The following is an 18,866-nucleotide window of genomic DNA, read 5'->3' on the forward strand; positions in this document are numbered from 1 at the left end:
AAAAGCCAAAAACCAAAACCAAAACCAAAACCCCTTAAATAAACCTTCTTTCAATAAGTTTCTTCCTGAAGCTACACCTACTTTTATCTCCCTTCTCAGCCAAACAGATCAAAAGCAGATTTCATCCTCAATGTGGCTCTTTACTTATTTACCTTTTACTTATTTATTTCCCAATAAATTGCAATCTTCTCCCTCTGCCCCTGTCTCTTGGTCCCTGTCATGGTCTTTTAAAAGACTTTTTCTCTTTGTCCTCTCTTTAATCTAGTCAGTAACACTCCCCACTCTTCTAAAGAATGCTTTCATTAATTCCTTTGGTTTTCTGGTAATTTCTCTCCCCTTTTCTTGACGTCAAATCCATGATTCCTCCTTATGCCTCACTAGTAATTTGAATGTGTGGTAGAAGTACTTGATTCCACTTAACCAACTCACTGGGTTGGGGATGGCTCTCCCCTCCTTAAAGTCAAGCTATCTGACGCCTCCTGCCCCTCTCCTTCACCCTTCAGGGCTAAGAAACTTATCTGTATTAGGCCTAGAATGCCTCCTGATCTGTGTGCTTAGTAGAAACAAGTGTTTTGTTCTAAAAACAGATTGCATCTGATATTTTAATTATGCAACTTAATCAAATATTATGTAAACTTAGAAATATGAGGGTGAAAAAGAAGAGTTGTTTTTATAAAAATTAACAGAGTGCTTTGGGAAAGCTCCATAGAGGCTGGTGGCTTAAGTAAAAATTACAGTCAAATTAGGTGAAAAATAAGACCATGAAAAAGAGTCCTCAAAAGCTAAGTGTATTTTATCTTGAGATTATCTTACTGTGCACCTCTCACTGATGTTCTGACTGGAATCTCTAATGATGCTCTGTGGCTTAAAAGGCAAAGCTGAGCTCCAACCAACAACAGATTCATAGACAAACCAAAAGAGAACTCAATCAAAGTACACTTAGAGGTTTTAAGGTGACTATGCATCAATTTTATGATTCCTGGCTTACACTGACTCTACTAATTAACCAACTACCTGTTCCAATTGCGTTGTCCAAGAGGCTACTTGCTCTCATGATTGCGTCAAGAGACCTTCTCCTTCCTTGTTCTGCCCTCTTGAGAGCATTAAATTGCCAACCAGAGCTTCAATACAGCTTTTAAACAAGTAAGTACCAAATTTGCATGCTCTTTGCAGCAAGGATCACTGGTGCCTTCACCACTGCATCCCCCACCTGTGCTCTGAATGCGATAACTACTTTAAAAAAAGGTGAGACTTAAAGTGCATTGAAAACATTAGGCTGTAAATTATAACCCAAGGATTAGAAGTTGGACTTGAAGGAATGTGTCATAAAAAATCCCTTTGTTTTGAAGTCATAATGTACTCCTACTCAATAATTAAAGGAGCTCCATTAATAGTTATGATAGAAAATTACTTTCAGTTGTGTAGCTGAAGCTTAATAAAAAAATCATTTTTCATTTTTCGAAGCATATAGACAACATCAAGTACGGTGGTATGCAGTATTACTTGAAAGTCTAAAGTTTCACTTCTCTCTTGAGCCCTGTGAACTGATTTCCTGTGAATCAGACAGGACAGATATGATTATCTTTTCCCTTTTACAGATGAAAGAATTAATTGTTCTAACAGTTACTCACTTACTCAGGAATGAACCCAGGATGCTTAACCACCAAGCCACATCCCTGGCCCTTTTTACTTTTTATCTTGAGACAGGGTCTTGCTAAGTTGCTTAGGGCCTTGCTGAGTTGCTGAGACTGGCCTTGAACTTGTGATCCTTCTGTCTCAGCCTCCTGAGTCACTGGGATTACAGGTGTGTGCCACACCCCTGGGATTCACTTCGTCTTGACCTCACAGTTTGTGATTCAAATGGACTTTGTCCATGACACTATGCATATCAAGTCATTGTTTAGATGCCCTTTTACAACTGGGCAGGAGCAGCAGGGACCAGATAATGAAAAGTCAAACCTTTAGATTCGTAGTCTTTGCTCTTCTGGCCCCAGGATTATGACAGTGGACTTCAACACAGTTTCCAACCAAGTTCTCAGGAGGAAAAATAATTCATTTAAAATATCTTTCTATTAATTAACATACCCATTTGCTTTCCTTTGATGAAATAGTCATTCCAAGAAAAGGAACTGACAGTGATGGGAGTTTTGACATGGGGTTATTTTAGATTAACCTACTTTGTCTTAGAGAAGGAAAATCCAGTGTGTGTGCATGTGGGTGGGTGGGGCAAGCGAGGCTGTGAGAGAAGGGCATTGTCATTGTTACTGAGGTTATTAAAATATTGTTTCCAGGGGTCGAAGAGTGGGACTATAGACTAGAATGGGAAACAGCAGTGTGATCCCAGATATTTGTTTCTATTTCACAATTTTAATTTGGGTTGAATCTAATATTATAACAACTTGATTCTTACTGTCTTTTATTTGACAAATTACTCTATTTTACTTTTAAGTAAAACTATTGGTAGTTTCTTTGTTATGACTCAAAATATTCCTGAAAACTACAGCATAAAGAATGCTTATGAGGCAGATTATGATGTCCTTTAGGAATAGATTTAAAATTAAATGTTGAATATCTGACTCAGGAGTTAGCATTGGATACATCATAAATATGATCACCTATGTCTCATAACAATTAAGAAATTGGTATAAATTTCTATCACATAACATAATAAAATTGTAATACCAGTGGGGAGGGAAAGAAGAAATGATATTGACCAAATTATGTTATCTGTGTGCATGTACAAATATGTAACAACAAATCCCACCATTATGTACAACTATAATGCACCAGTAAAAATATGGAAGAAATTGTACCAGTTTTATAAAAGTCACAGAAAAGCCAAGTATATCTTTTAGACACAGAAATACAACAACCTACATTTGTGTATGTGTGTGTAGTAAGGGGGGTTGGCATTAAAAAGTCATGTTTTGAGGCTGGTGATGCAACTCAGTGGTAGAATGCTTGCCTAGCAAGAAAGAGGTCTAGGGTTCAATTCCTACCTACACACACACATAGATAATGTTTTGTTTTCCTGGATGCTGATCTTTCCTATGATCTCTCTGCTTGTCTGATGTCTCTGAGTTACTAAAGGCAGTGCTATAGTGAAAAGCCAAATAAGTCACTGGAAGATTTGGAAAGTTTACTGCTGAGGCTGGTATATGGTCCCCTTCTGTGCATTCTAACATTCCATAAAATTAAACATTTCCCCCCTAAAAGTACTGTGCTAGTTATCTCACTATATATGTTATAAAAAGCGTTAAGCCACAAATTCATAATTTCATGTGTTGCCTTGAAACCGGGAAGAATTTAGAGTGTGCTTGATGGTCCTGCTTTAGAATATTGTCAAATATCATCCAAGAAATTTGAAACAATAGTTCCTGTTTCTTTAGTCAAGCTATACATCTGCGGCAGTAGGGCATTCTAAATCATTTTCTCCATTACCAAAGTACTGTTCGCTAGTGATGTCCAAGATGAGGTTTTTTTGACTTATGAAAGCTCATCATCTACTTCTCCCTTTGCCTTCCTCTAACTCCTTAAATAGCTGAAAGCTGCAAAGGTGGAGGTTAGTCATAGACCATAGCACGGCACCCAGATACAGCGAAGTGGGCGCAGCTACCCAGCCATGATTTTAGCCACCAGCTACTTCTAACTTGGAAAATCTGCTGACAATTACCACCCGGCCCTGAGCAACATCTTGTGAAAAAAGAGTTATAACACATCTTTCACAGAATCCTCCAAAACACAGAATGCCTTGAATGTAGCTTCCTTCATCTGCCAAAGAAGCCTGGTAAAGGTGGCAAGCAGCAAAGCAAATAATATGTGATTTTTGTAATTGTGAAAAGAAAAGATACTAACAAGCCATTTTATTTTTTTTATTGGTGGATGATCATTAGATATGCTGGTAATATGTGGTTACATATTCATGCAAGCATGCAACATAATTTGGTGAATTTCATGCCCTGGTACCAATCCTTTCTCTCCCTATCTCCCATGGTCTCCTTCCTCTATTCTACGTCTCCCCTTTTTTTTTAATGAAATGCTGTTCCCCCCACTTTTCTCCTTTTATGTCTCTAGCTTCCACATGAGAAAAAAACATATGACCCTTGACTTTTTGAGTTTAAAAAGCCATTTTTAAAATTTCAGTATTCATCTGTTTTAGGTGTTGATTTCCTTTGCAGATTAAACCACTGAATTCCTTTTGTAGGAAAGAGATTTAAATTAAAAACTTCAGACAGTGGAAATTATTTACTCTAGGATCCTAAACAGTAATTTAGAACCATCTGTTTTTTCAAGTTATATATCTGTTGTCTTTCCGAACTTTTTCTCAATGTCCCTTAATTTGAAAATGAACATATTTGATTAAAATGACAAATTCTCTTAAGACAGAGAGAATGTTGAAGTTCCCAAATGTTAACTTAGCTCTTCTCAAATATAGGGTTTTGAGTCTCTTTAATTTCTTCTTGCTTAGAAATAAATTAGTAAGTCAGTAATATTCCTCAGGATTTACAATTTTTTCTTTTTTTTTTTTTTTGGGTGCTGGGGATCAAACCCAGGGCCTTGTGCTTACAAGGTAAGCACTCTACCGACTGAGCTGTCTCCCCAGCCCCAGGATTTACAACTTTTAAATTACATGCATATATTTTTAAATACTTCAAATTATATGCATATAGAAATATAATTATATAATGCTATTATTAAAATAGTAAGGAAACAAAAATAAAATAGAAGTAACAATAGACCTTCTAAGAGCAGTATAAGTAGCCCATATATTACAGGATCTACCCAAAGTCAGTGTTATGTAAATTTAATTTATAGACCCTGGATTCCTCTGTGTTAGCTGCTCAACTCTATACTGATATCTTCAAGAAACTAGCAGCATACTTCACCATGGAAATGTAATATTATAAAGACAATGCCATTAGTGATTTTATGTACTTCTACATGCTCTTCTTGAATTTGAAATAATGGATAAGTTCAGGTAATAATTTTTTCTCTCTTTCAAATTTTATGACTAAAATATTGAGTTGTATTTTATAGCCTACATTCATTACATTCTGTAGAGTCAGCCAGGAGCTTTAGGCAAAGATTACCTTTAGAGTCTGGAATTAGATGCAAAGAAATCAGAAGTTTAAAATGAGTAATCATGTATTCAAGAAGCATAAGAATTTTCCAAAGATTCTGGAATACAACTAAATACTGCGTACCGAGTGATATATAAGCAATAGTTTTCCAATGTTCTGTACAATTTCTTTTTCTTTTGTGGCCAAGATAATTTTCAATTCAAGTGTTGGCCAGAATTATTACTATGAACTTCATTTCCTCCATAGCAGTTTGGGTAGTGTTTTCATAGGAGGTGTTCATTTAGCAACTTTTATACTGAAAACAGTAAGGAATTTTTAGTTATGAGGAATTCTACAGGATCCTCATAATTAACTGATCTCAATTCTAAAACAGAAAGAGGGAAATTTAAAGAGTCAAATTCAGTAACAAGTACAGTCACATACTATTTACACAGAATAAGACTCCAAAACTTCTTCAGACCATTTTTTTTTCAAATTAAGTAGGTTCTCATCATAATGAAACAAGTACAATTTCTTAATATTACATGTTTAAATAGAATGAGAACTTGGTTTCCACAAAAGAGAGATGGAAAGAGCAGGATGCTGATCTAGATTCTAGTCTTGCTGAGCAACAAATTTTCTGCAAGACCCAGAAGTTTCTAATGCTATCACAGTCACTGTGGTAAAATATGGGTTATTTACCAACATGCACAATACTCTGCTTTGATCAGTAAGCCAGTATACTTGTAAATGAAAGCATTTTGAAAAATATAATGTGTTATTCCTCATTAGCAAAAAGCACATGTCAGGCACATTTAATCTTTACAGTAGTATAAATGTCACAGGCTAGCTTTGTTGTAAATTTTGTTCACTTTATGGCTTTTGGCAACTTATAATTTCAGAGTCCACCTAAAAAATTCAGCACTAGGGACTGTCTTTAGATTGAACTAGCTAAACAGATCTACCCTCATCTTGAGCACTCACGTCCCATTATTGATGGTGACAACTAAATTTCTGTTAGAATACCATAAAAATTATGCATTATGTAATAAACGCCACATTACTGAGGCATTTGAGAAATAATTTACTTCCCTTAGAAGTCAGGTCAAGAGAAGAAACAAAATTATCATTTATGCATAACTTCAACCCCCCCCCCCCCCAAATACATAAAAAGAACTGGATTTCACTGTTGAGATTTGGGATTATTACATTTATTTTACTTTTTTTTTTTTTTTTTTTCCTTTTTACATAGGGAACTTTTGTTGGCATTTAAAATGTAATTTGGAAATGAAATTGATGTACTTTTTGCCACCGATAAAACAAATACATATGACAAAACGAATACAAAGTCATTTCAGCCTGTAAGATTTGTTTTTAAATTATTCTATTTGCAGTCAGGGGAAATACATGAGATCATTTCTTTTCCTCTGCCAACAGCAAATTGATTTCCCCATCCCACGTGGACAGTTGAGCAGTACTAGTCTAGCAAGCTTCAAGTCTCTCAACTCTTGTCATACCATCTGTGGCCACGCAAACGTCTAGGTTAGTAAACTGGATGGGGCAAGGCTTAGTCCTAGTCCGTGGGGCATCTCCTGTTCAACTAGGGGGACGGTGCTGACTTTGTGTCTATCCTCTGCGGCTGCAGCATCACGCAGAAGGGAGAAAGAAAGAAAAAAAAATAATAAAGGTACTCAGCAGGATGCACGCGGTTGCTGCCATCATTTCTTCATATGTGTGTATACTGTACTACTCCCCACGTGCGTTCCAAGAGCTGGATCTCTCACACACACACGTGCACACGGAACCTCACCCAGTTTCAGGCCCAGACATGTCCCCCGCCCACCCGGAGTCTCCCGCCCCTCCGCCTTTCCTCCACCCGCCCGGGCTCCACGTGGGCCCACCCCGGCGCCAGGCAATCGCTGGGCCCACTGAACCCCTCGCCGGCCCCGAACTGGGAGGGAAGGCGCGGCCCGGGGTCGGACGGACAATGCGGGCGTCCAATCGAGCCTAGCACTGCCTCTCCGAAGGGAGGGAGCGGCGGCTCTGACCGGCCCAATGAGCGGGGAGCCCGAGTGGGACTTCCTCCCGGAATCCCGTTGGCCAGAATAGCGGGGCCGTGGGTGACACGTAAGTTGGGTGGGAGGTGGCGGCAGCCGAGGCTCCAGCAGCCCGGTCAGTGACACTGTACCACCCTGCCCCAAACCCGGCCAAGGCAATCTGCCCCTACCTGTCCACCACCCGGCTGGCCATGCGCGGGGGCGCCGCCCGGAGCCCGCTCCCTTTGTTGGGCTAGCACCCTCTCTTCTAAGTGGCAACAAAGTCGTGCAGTGGGAGCCGGCGCGAGGGGGCGGGGAGCAGCCGGGGCGGGACTCCGAGAGCCGCCGGGGACAGCGGGGCCAAAAAGTGGGGAGGAGGGAAAGAGCAGGCGGTGTCTGGGGACTGGCGCGAGGGCAGCCAGTCCTAAAGTATGCGGAGGGCCCCCTTCTGGGCCCGGGCACTCGCTGAGAGCGAGCCTTGCAGAAGTTTGGCGGCCGCTGCCGGCGCTGCGTTGATGGCTGTGCGCCCCGCGGCGCGCGGGGGCTGAGCGGGCGCCACTTCCCCTCGGGCCCCGCTTTTGTGTCTCGCGTCTCCTCCTCATGTGGTGTCCGGCCACCTCCTGCGGTGGCCGCTGCTGAACGCACGCTCGGGCCGAGGAGAGGAGAAGACGGCGGCGACCGCCGCAGCGCAGGGTCCAGGCGGGACTATGGGAAACGGGATGTGCTCCCGAAAACAGAAGCGGATCTTCCAGACGCTGCTGCTACTGACCGTGGTGTTCGGCTTTCTCTATGGCGCGATGCTCTACTATGAGCTGCAGACACAGCTGCGGAAAGCCGAGGCGGTGGCGCTCAAGTACCAGCAGCACCAGGAGTCCCTCTCCGCCCAGTTACAAGGTACAGTGGACGCGCCCGGCGCGCGGCCAACTTTGCCCCGCGCCTTCACCGGGGCTGAAAAAGTGGCGTTCGCGAGCCTTTTGCACTGCTGTGTCACCTCTGACCTTCAGGGACTTCAGAGTGAGCGGTGCAGGGCTGCCGCCCACCCCCGCCCCCCAGCGTCAGGGGAGATGACATCCCCATTCTCTTCCTTCTTTTCTGCGGTTTCCTTTGAAATCGGTTGCGCCAGCCCATCATCCAGCCGGGCTTTGGTGGGCGGGTGCACAGGAGTCCTTTACCCTAGCACTTGTCAAAGGCCCAGCTACAGTCCAGGCAGACAAACTAGTAGCTCTCCAGCCGCTTCTGCCAGCCCGTCCCTTCTGTGGTTTCTAGGTGTTTGCTTTCAAGTTGACTTTGCCAGTTGCCTAAGAAATGGGGAGTTGGGTAGTGATGTTTTCCAAGGAAACATAAACTGTGACCTAATAACCCCAACTAGAGTCAGTTGAATGGGACTTAAACCTGCTATTTTTCTTTAATTGTTAGTTTAATAGGGTGAGTTGAGAGATTTCGGGTGTGTTGGAAAAGTCCATACTACTTAACTGCTCATGATGCTGCAGGTATTTTGTCTTTTTTTTTTTTTTTTTTTTTTTTAATTAAAATTTGTCTTCCTGAGTAGCTTTTAGTTCATCACAGAGCTGTGTGTGTGTGTGTGTGTGTGTGTGTGTGTGTGTGTCTGTGTGTGTCTGTCTGTCTGTCTGTCTTGCAATTAGCTTTGGGAAGTCAAAGGAGAGACAATTTTTCACTTTGTCAGACACAGCAAACATAACTTGAGCAAAATCTGTAGAAAGAATTAAAGCTTGTGTCCTTCTAGTTTGGAATATCACTTAATGTAAATTTCAGAAACATAAATGATGCATGACTGCACCATGTGGTCTTGTTAAGGACATAATCATCATATATACCTATATATTTTTTGAAAGCTTGTAGCTTTTACCTGTACTTGTGGTTTGTTTTCAACACTTATATAGCCTTTTCTCCAACAACCCCTGCCACAGTGATAAATATTGAAATGCTGACAGTCTTTGCTGATAATGCAGATAGAGCTTATTTTATATTATTAAGCAGAAGCAAGCTGGAGGGGCCTTTCTGTTTGTGTATGTGTATACAAATATAAAACAGATGCCTTTTCCTTGCTCCAGCTATTCTGAGTGTTTTCTAGTAAAAACTTTAAGATGAGAGAAAATGATACACAGCTGATTGCTTGGACTCATTTGTTCTTCCCGACTTAGAAAAAGGAAAGTATTTTTAGCCCACTGAGCTTTCATAGCCACAAGCAATGAAAATATGTGGCTGGGCTTGGCTCAAAAGGAAAACCTGTTTTGATACACTCTTAGGTTAAAAATTTTTCTTTAAGTATGTTCAGATTTACCCATGAGTTGTGGTATGAGAAGGGTGAGTATTATTTATTTAGAAGTTAACAGCAGCTTCCCTATGATTTTCAGTTCACCAAGACCAACAGAAAAACTTGCTGTCTACTAGGACATCAGGGCGACTGGATTTTCGCAAAGGTGTGGCAGAGGCATATATGGGGTTCATGGGGTTGTGTTCCTTAGTTTCTTATTTAGGAGACCCAGGAAGGCAGGGCTTCATTTTCACCATTACATCCTTGGCATTATATAGTACCTGATACTCAAAAGGAGAATCCATGTGTATTAATTTAAACAACAAACTGCAGTGAGAAGTTAATCCCAGGCACTTGTCTGCTTTCTTAGGTTTTGCTTCTGCGTCTCTGCTTTTTGAAAAATCAAACCAAACAACAAATATTTTGCCCAACTAGCTCTCTTGCCTTAACTGCCAATGCCAGAACTTGTTGACTGAGACCTGGGTTTCTGAATCACAGCTTTTTTTTTTGCAGTGTTCCACTTGAAAATCAATCTCAATTTCTTTTCTCTGTAAATTTGTCTTCTTTCCATGGTGATAGTAGGTAGGGAGAGGGGTGGAAAATGGTAATAGGAGATCATTAAAATGCATAATTTTTGCCTTGTAGCAGGAGATGAAAATATTTGTACCTAGTTTGAATGGGTGGCCTTAAAGTTCATTTCCTAATTTACTCTCTTGCCGTTTCCTCTTGGATTGTATTGCTGCAACACTTAAAATATGATTATGTAGAAAGAATTAATTCACAAGCAGACTAAAGTTTCCTCTTTTTTTTTTTAAAAATGGATTTACTCTTCTGTAACATTTATTTTGGATTTCACATTTGCAGGCCATTTAATGAATATTTTCTGATGGCATGCAGCTTTTTCTTTCCTTTTGCAATACACATGATATTTTACTTAGCAGTATTATCTACTACCTGCATAGATGGGTTTTTAGGGCATTAGACTCTCCTTTCTTAAGACTTGTTTAGGGAGCAGGATCTCTTGAGCTGGCTTGGGTTAAAATCAGAGTTAATTTTGAGTGACCTTCTTTTAAAACCTGACTCTTGAAAAAGTTCAAGTAGTTTTGTTCTATAACCAGATAATATACATTCACTAAGTGAGCATAGTTGGGTCATCTTTGGATGAAGAGTAGGCTGTACTCTAGAAATTTCTTTAAAGGAGGTTACTTTTTACCCTGAGCAAATTTTGTGGTGGAATAGTCCCATAAACAGGAGATAGTGAAGGGTGGCATGGGGAAAGTTGAGAGACTAGCCTGCTCCTCCACTAAAACCCATGTCTGTGCCTGTCTCTGACAGTCAATCAGTCATCTATCTGTCCATCTATCCATCAGTCATAAATGTTTCTAGGTCCTACACTGACACCTTAGTTGCACTGAGGAGTAGGGCATAGGTCACATGCTGGTAGCAGAGGCAGTAACAACCTTTGAACAGCACAATATTTATTTCACATTTAATTTTTTTTTCTTTGCTTTTCAAGTGCACCATTCTGTGTACCTATTAGCAGTGCTTCTTGGGCTAGACTGCCCATTAGAATCACTTAGCAGCTCCCAGACCAATTAAAGCACAATCTGTAGGGGGTGGAACCCAGACCTCAGTAGTCTTTAAAGCTCCCCAGGTAATTCCAGTGTGCAGCCATGGTTGAGGAACACAACTTTATAATCTTAAAGCTGAGCCACTTTATACATTTGTTTTTGTTGGTTAGGCCCCAGAGACATCTGTGTCTTATCCTAAGCACGCGAGTTAAAGCAGACTGGTTTTTGGATTGCGATTCAAATTCTAGTTCTGCAACTTTTTGTGTGAACTTTGGCCTCTTTTTTCTTATTTATAAAAAGGAGGTTGGGATAACTCATTTTGCAGGGGTGTTTTGAGGATTAAATAAAATAATTCCCATAGAACTCTTAGCATACACCTGGCACATAGTTGCTCTTTAAAGATCAGCTGTTCATATCATCAGAGTCCCTGTTCGAGTTGGTTTGTCTATTTTTCTCTTCCCAGGTTTGTACAAATTTTGAAATTGACAAAATTTGTTTTTGTAATTAGCCACCTACTTTGATTATTTCTAAATGAACATCAAGGAAAATAGAAAAATAGGGATAAATCCAGAGTCCTTTACTCTAGAGAAGAGTTCTTCCTTAACATTTAAATATAGAATTAAGAGTATGGTTACGAATGGACTCTCTTCTAGATCATATCAGATTAGGAGAGGGGAGCAACTTTAAGTGAATGACCATGTGCATTAAGATCTGGGAGAAAGAGAACTGTGAAGAGTTTTATAAATAGTTTTAGTGGCAAAGAGCCCTGTGTTCCTAAAACATTGGGTTATAGCACTGTGGTGCCTTTTATCTTCCCTATGATGACCAAAAAAAAAAAAAAAAAAAAAAAAGTTGAGAAGGGTTTACATAATGTTTTAAATGTTCCTATTTCAGATAAGTATATTATGGCTGTTTCAAATAAAAGAGTTGGGTGCTTCTGAGAGTTACATTTGTTGTTTAAGTTTATCTTCCTTCCTATTGGGCTCTCTGCCACTTAGGAAGCCCCACTAGCCTAAGCATAGAGAATTCCTATTGAAATTGGTTACATCTTGGTTTTCCACATTTCCTAAATCTGCTTTCAAAACAGAAAAATCTCCATCAGTTCAGTTTTTTAATTCCTTCATCTCCAGTGCCAGGTGCCTGGCATACAGTAGGTACTTAGTAAATTGTAAGTCTATATCTATGTAGTCTTCTCCCTGCCTATGAATGTACTTATTTATGGAGGGAAGTGAGGTGTAGATGTGAGCTGAATAATCTGAGCAATGGCCTTAGCTTTCTTCTATCCTTTTTATTGTGATCTTGGGCAAGTGAGTTAACTTCCCTATGACTCAGTTTCTTCATGTGTAATAATTGGGATAATAGGATTTTTAATAAGCTATCATGAGGATCATTAGTGTTTGAAACTTGCATTTGGGCTATTGGGGAATGCAACAGAATGATGTGCAGACCTCTAATATAGGTGTCAAGTGTGGGCAATGTGTGGTAGATGCAGTCATTTTCAAGTGCAAAACTAGGATTTATTAACTTCAGTTGAGACATTGTTTATGAAATAGACAGTTTCACTAATGTGCATCTTACAGTATAAAAGTAGATATTTATCAAGCTGTTGTTTAAAAGAATGCTGTTTAAATTCAATAGATTTTTACATGTACATTCATTCATTCCCTGATTAGAAGATAAAAGCTCTAGATACTTTAAAAAACTGAGTAAAACTTTCTGTTAAATGCATATGATTCATACAGAAGTATATAACCAGTTCTATACATGATGTGTGTCTTAGTCATCCCTGTAAAATGGATCATGCCAACTCTATAATGAGAATAACTGGTTGACTATGTAAGAGAATTGTGCTCTTAGTTTGTGTTCTGAAACCTTACCTCCACTTTTTAAATTTTTTCCTGTCTCAGCAAGGACAGTTTCCTATAGGGCTGGGATACAAGACTGTTTCAGTGGCTGAAAGAGTAAGTGAATTGGAGTTGGGGAAATGAAGACTGAGGATGGAGCAGACCCAAAAGCAAAGCAATGGGGAGAAACCAGAAGAGGGGAGGGAGAAACAAAAAGGGGAATTGATATCAGCTGATGACTTTTCAAGCGCTCGGGAAGATTGTTCACGTCTTCATGTTCTGAAGAAAGACAGTAGGGACTACTGAAGGGAGAGTTCCTGTGGGCATCAGATGCAGCTGGAGTGAAACTGGTGTTTACCAGTAGTTTGGTCTCAGGCAGGCTAGTGACCTCTCTGAATTTCACTTTCTTCACATTCAAATTAGGGCTAAGGAGGTCTATCTTGCACACTTGTAGAAATTACAAATACTGTCCCTAAAGTGACTAGCTTGAGTCCTGGAGTATGATACTACTACTATGTATTTAAGATGACCGGGACTGCTGTTGCTGGGTTAGTATTGGGCTTCTCTGTATGGGGCCAATGCTTTACTACATGTGGTAGGTACTGGCGTTAATAGTTGTGGCCTAAATGTGACTGTTTTCAGAGCTGTGTGCTGATGAAACTTTAAGAAACACTCTCGTCTCTTCTACACTTTTTACCCTTTTGGGGGGCGGGAAAGAAAAACTGAAAACACTTTACAGAACAGCAGCCAAGAGTTGCTGTTTTTCAGTTTGACAACCAAGTGTTCCTGTTTTATCATGAAGGACAAAATGTGTTGGCTACTTTTGCCAGTAGGTGATTTGTGAATTTTCTAGCTTTGTTTAGAAGTGAAAAGTATATGTATATAGCTTACTATGAAAGAAAAATGGTAATATCTATTTCCCTTTGGAGCCACTGATAAGAGGAGTAAATTTATCATGGTAGGATTTAGAAGATTTATCTGAAAGAGATTAATTTATTTTCAATACACATTTATTGAGTGCCTACCATGTTCAAGGTACTCTGCTAAGCATGTTACATGCATGATACTGTTAATCAGAGACACTAGCACTTTCATGTGAATGACCAGTCTGTGGCTTAGGTTAATTGACCCAGCAGTGAAAAGATGTGATCTAATGAAATTGAGCTTAGAACCCTAATGTGACTTTATAGCTTGTGTTTTTTTCCATGACACACCATTGCCCTCAAAATTATTTTAGTATCTCTCATGATGATATTAATGGCTTGAGAAAGTAGGTTAAGTGGGTCGTCTGAGAATTCAAGATAAAATTTAGAGTTGGAAGTAACAGGTGTGATTATCTGAGGCAGCATCTCCAGGGTTTCAGACGTTTGCTGCTGCTGTGGAAGATGATCTTGGTTGGCACTGGAATTGATTTTTGGTGGATGCAGATGCTTCCTGAAATAACATCAAATCATATGATGAAAACGTATAATTCCTTTTTATCATTTTCTTGACAAATCAAGGAGAAACTCTCGGTGTGATGCTAGAATCTCCTAGAAATGACTGCTCACCTGTTTTTTTCAAAGCAAACAGACTAGGTAACCAACAGACTGACAGCTAGAACTTAATAATTGTTTTGTTGTCTTATGTTATACAATTTTAATTTAAATGATGTATTGATTACCCATCCATTAATGCCATGTAAATCAAATTTTTAATTGATGAGGCAGTGGTGTAAAGTTTTCTTTCCAGAAGTTTATTTTAGGGGAAAGTGAGTCTTTGTTAACTCCTAGTACCCTACAGGTTTTGCATGGGTGTGATTAGAATACATGTGAGGTAGGGAAGGGGGATGGGAATAGGAAAGACAGTGGAATGAATTGGACATAACTTTCCTATGCTCATATATGTAACTCATCAATGTAACTCCACATCGTGTACAACCATAAGAATGGAAAGTTACACTACATGTATTACAGTATGTCAAAATACATTCTACTGTCATTTATAGTTAAAAGGAATAAGTTAAAATTTTTTAAAAAAGAACTCATGTGAGAGGTCTGAAGTTTAGAAACGCACTAACTGGTCAAATCTGATATGTGTAACACTGAATTTTACAGTTAATAAACTAAATTCTGAGATGAAGTCATTTGCTGAGTGTCTGAAGCTAAGGCCAGAGTCCACACACCCTGACTCCCAAACAAGATACTGTTCCTTCACCTCCCTGTGCTGTCTCTATAGACCATCAGCACCCTTTTCTCAGTTTGAACAGCAATGGGCATTGCTATTTTTAAACAATGCTGTGTATTTCTGAATGGCGTATTTGTGTTCTTTGTTTTTATTGGCCCAAGAGTGCTTGCACTGAGGACATGTCTGTCAGTCATTGCCTTCACTAATAAGCTTCACTAAACAGGCCCGTTGCCTCAGGGGACATGGGTATGGAATAAATTGTTCTCTGTAAGAGTCTGACATTTAAAAAATATTGCTTTAACTATTTTTCATATATAAAATGTCACACTATGATAGATAGTGAATAGAGAAGTAAAAGATGTGCTGTCATTCTAGGTCTTGTAGAACATTTGAATGATACCATTTGCTTTTCTTTGAGAGTAAGTGAATTAAAAATACTATCATTTTAGGGGAATCAAACATTCCATTTTTCAGTTCACATGTTATTCAGAATTTCTTCCTTAATTGAAAATTTTGCAGGAAATAACAAAAATTTCAAATGAAGCTATTTAAGAAAACTCTGACATTGCTTATGTGCTGTCTTGACAATGGCTGTAATGCTAAAAATAATAATAAACATTGATTAAAGTTGGATAGCTGATAATTATTTGATTACTTAATTTGGTTTAAATAGAGCAATTAATCAAGTTTTACATTAGTGAGATTTAATGTTATTATAAATCTTTATTTTCTATCATTCTGTCATACTGCCTCAATATCTTAACCTTTTATTAAGCTGAGAGGGAATTTTTAAAAGGACTTTGCATTCTGCTTAGAGATTTGGATGCTCTAAAACAAGTTAAGTAATACCGTCAAATATCACTTTTATTAGAACATGAAAAATAAATCTTAACTATATCAGCCAAAATCTAAAAGTCATTCAGGTTTGATCCAAGTGTGGTGAGCTTTCTTGGATATAATTCCTTAATTATAACTCTTCAAATACAGTTTCTCTTTAACTGTGAAACTAAATGGTCAAATTATCTGCCTTTAATACAGACTACCTATATCCTTCTGTTCAAAAGAAGCTGAAAATGTGAAGTATGTCGGGGTCAGTGGTCCATAGCAATTCTAAAATCCAAGCTGGCAACTGCTCTGTGATGCGGCCTTGAGGCCTGGCAATAATTTTCCAGTGGCTCCTGACACTGCCTTTGGGCAAAGAGGTTCTAGCCTTGGAGTGATTCTGCCTTTTTAAATGAAAGGTAGAATATGTTTGCAACTGAGTATTTTTTCATATTTCTTCCTGCCAGTAGAATTTTGGAGGTCCATGGCCTCTTTCATTTCAGTTCATAGTGGCCTCGTTTCTCCTGATAACAACCCTCTCAAAAATTTTGTGGGCTCCCTGTGAAACTTCCTGAAAAATTTTCCCACTAGACAAAAGCCACATCAACCTTTCTCTTGGAAATTTGTCCTTCTCTACTTTGGCATACACTAGACAGGTAAGGGACAAGGCCCTCAAACTTCCTAAAGGCTTCTTTAGAGGATCTGAGACACTCTTTGGAGGTCCTGTGATGTGACTGAATGTATCTTGAGACATTCCTTTTAATCCTTCCAAGGTCGTAATAAAGAGGTGTGATGGCCATACCCTCAGCTTTTGTCCTTAGATCGTGTTTCTGTGATAGTGTCCTGGTAGAACCATGTTTTCTTGTAGTGTCTTTCTTATTTGTAGTATGATTTTCTATCTAGAGAGGCTGAGAATTTTCATAACCATCAAATTCTGACTTCTGGTTTCTTTTTTTATTTTGACATTTTCCCCGCATTTGACTTTTTCCCTATAGTTTGATATTAAATAGAAGAAACCAAAGTGATAACTGTAACATTTTTCTAGGAAATCATAACTGGATCACACAGTTTATCTGGAAATACTTACTTCCCATATAAGTGCAGGTGACTGTGGGCCACATAACTGCACTTAAGTGTGGCTATTACTAAACTCTCAGGTATTTTATATTCTATGACTTTTGCTTTCTTATGAACTTTTTATCATGTTCCCTTAAGTCCTTGTATCAATTTTCTTGAAGTTCAAAGTTGTGTGTGCTGTATGTTCTCAACTTCTTACATTCTCAAAACACTCTTCTTAAAGTCCACTACACAATTCCAAATCCACTTTTACCTTTCTAAAACCTTTATAATCTCAAAATGAATTGACTTAGAACAACAAACATTATCTCATAGCTTCTTTGGGAAAGAAATCTGGGCTTAGCTGGGTGACTCAAAGTCTGTCACGAGGTCACAGTCAAACTGCTGACCAGGGTTGAAGTCCTCTCCGCACTTGACTGGAATTGAAGGGACTGATTCAGAGTTCACTCCTGTGGTTGTTGGCAGGTCTGAGAAGATCCACTTCCAACTTGCTTCTGCTCTGCAGGGCCCTTCCACAGGACTGCCTCACAACATGGTGGCCATCTGTGTTTAGGGCAAGAGATCCAAGAAAGAAAGAGGTATGCGAGTACTGAAATGAAAGTGGAAGCATTTTAATAATCTTGGAAGTGATATTCCATTACTTCTGCCATGTTTGGTTCCTTAGAATTGAATCACCAAGTTGAACCCACACTCAAGGGAAGAGGTTTGTGAGGATATGAAGAACAGAAGGTTGGAACCATTGGGGACTGTCTCGGTTACTGCCTACCAGGGAGGCAAGAATCCTTATTTGAACATTATGGTTGTCACTGTGGGCCACATCATCATTACCAAAATCATTACATTCAGGGAGCACTTGCTACATGCAGATTGTGTTCTCAGTTATTTTCTTGGATTATGTTACTTCATACTTTTGTAAAACTACATATTAAAATATGATTTGCTATAAAGTTCAAAGTATATTAGCAAGAAGTGGCATTTGAAATCCTGGTACTTTGGAGGAAAATCATCTTGTGCTTAACTATCCAACCTGTAAAAATTAAAATTCCATACAAATCTCTGAAGTATAAAGCAGCTAGTAGACTGTTGAGAGAAATAACAAAGTGGAAGGTACCCTCTCACTGAGGGAGTTTCCAACCCTGTAGATAATATGTTAAATTTCCCTCCTCCTACCAGTAACTGCATTTCCTTGGCAAGTAAATAGAAAGGAAGAGCAGGGTGTCTCTTCAAGTAGCATTTTTCATCTGCTTCTGACTTTATAGACTGCAGTCCTTGCTGAAGTTCTTGTTTTTTAATAGATCATTTTTTTTCCACAAAGTTTTCTGGTCTTAGATACCTTTGAAGCATTAATTGCTTGACTGGTGATTTCGATTTTTTCATTCACCGCTACTTTGAAAGTCAAGTTTTAAAAAAAATATGATATATGAATAGTATTATGTGGTATTAATAAAATAAAATCAAAAGAAGAGTATTTTAGCACATTATGAAAAAATCATTAAGTATGTTCTGAACAGTTGTAATTCTAAGTTCAGAGTATGTTCTCATTCTCCCCAATGTGTTTTAATCATCAGAGATACTTAAGACAATTATATCTATTTTCAATTTGACTTTCTTTGAACTTCCTGAAATGTATTTCATTGCTTTTCAGTCTTTTGGCTAAAATAAAGTGCAGTATCTGTTATCAGCTTAATAACTGATGCATTCTCTACCTGAAACATATTTATTTTTATTTGTGATTGGATTTGGGAATGAATTGAGGATATTTTGTCAAAATTCATTTGCATCCGTATTTGAGCTTTGAGGCCAGGTCTGCTCCTGTCAGTGAGGACTGGCTGTTGCGTTTCTGTGGCATTAGCCATCCTACACTGTCACTGCTCTCTCTTTGGCTGCCAGGTTGCTGCTGCAATGTTCACTGGCACTGTAGGGCCTGTGGCCTTCTGCTCATGGTGGTATTTCCATGGATACCTTTAAGACCCTCATGACATGTGATCTCTTTTCTTTGCTTCAAAAACCACAAT

General features: G+C 39.0%; 1 protein-coding gene across 6 annotated transcripts in view; it reads left to right on the top strand.

Moving 5' to 3' along the window:
* Positions 1–7,448: 7,448 nt before the first annotated feature.
* Positions 7,449–18,866, top strand: part of GOLIM4 (golgi integral membrane protein 4) — a 74,531-nt gene continuing 63,113 nt past the window's right edge. For 2 of the 6 annotated variants that reach the window (XM_079156387.1, XM_079156386.1), the window contains exon 1: positions 7,450–7,990. In XM_079156387.1, the coding sequence (XP_079012513.1) occupies positions 7,804–7,990 (187 nt within the window). In that variant the 5' untranslated portion in view covers positions 7,450–7,803. Of the gene's footprint in view, positions 7,991–18,866 lie in introns of all 6 variants that reach the window. The other 4 variants (XM_079156385.1, XM_079156388.1, XM_079156389.1 and 1 more) reach the window with 3 other exon arrangements.

The sequence above is a fragment of the Sciurus vulgaris genome (assembly GCF_902686455.1).
Source record: "Sciurus vulgaris genome assembly, chromosome: 10".
Classification (NCBI taxonomy): domain Eukaryota; kingdom Metazoa; phylum Chordata; class Mammalia; order Rodentia; family Sciuridae; genus Sciurus; species Sciurus vulgaris.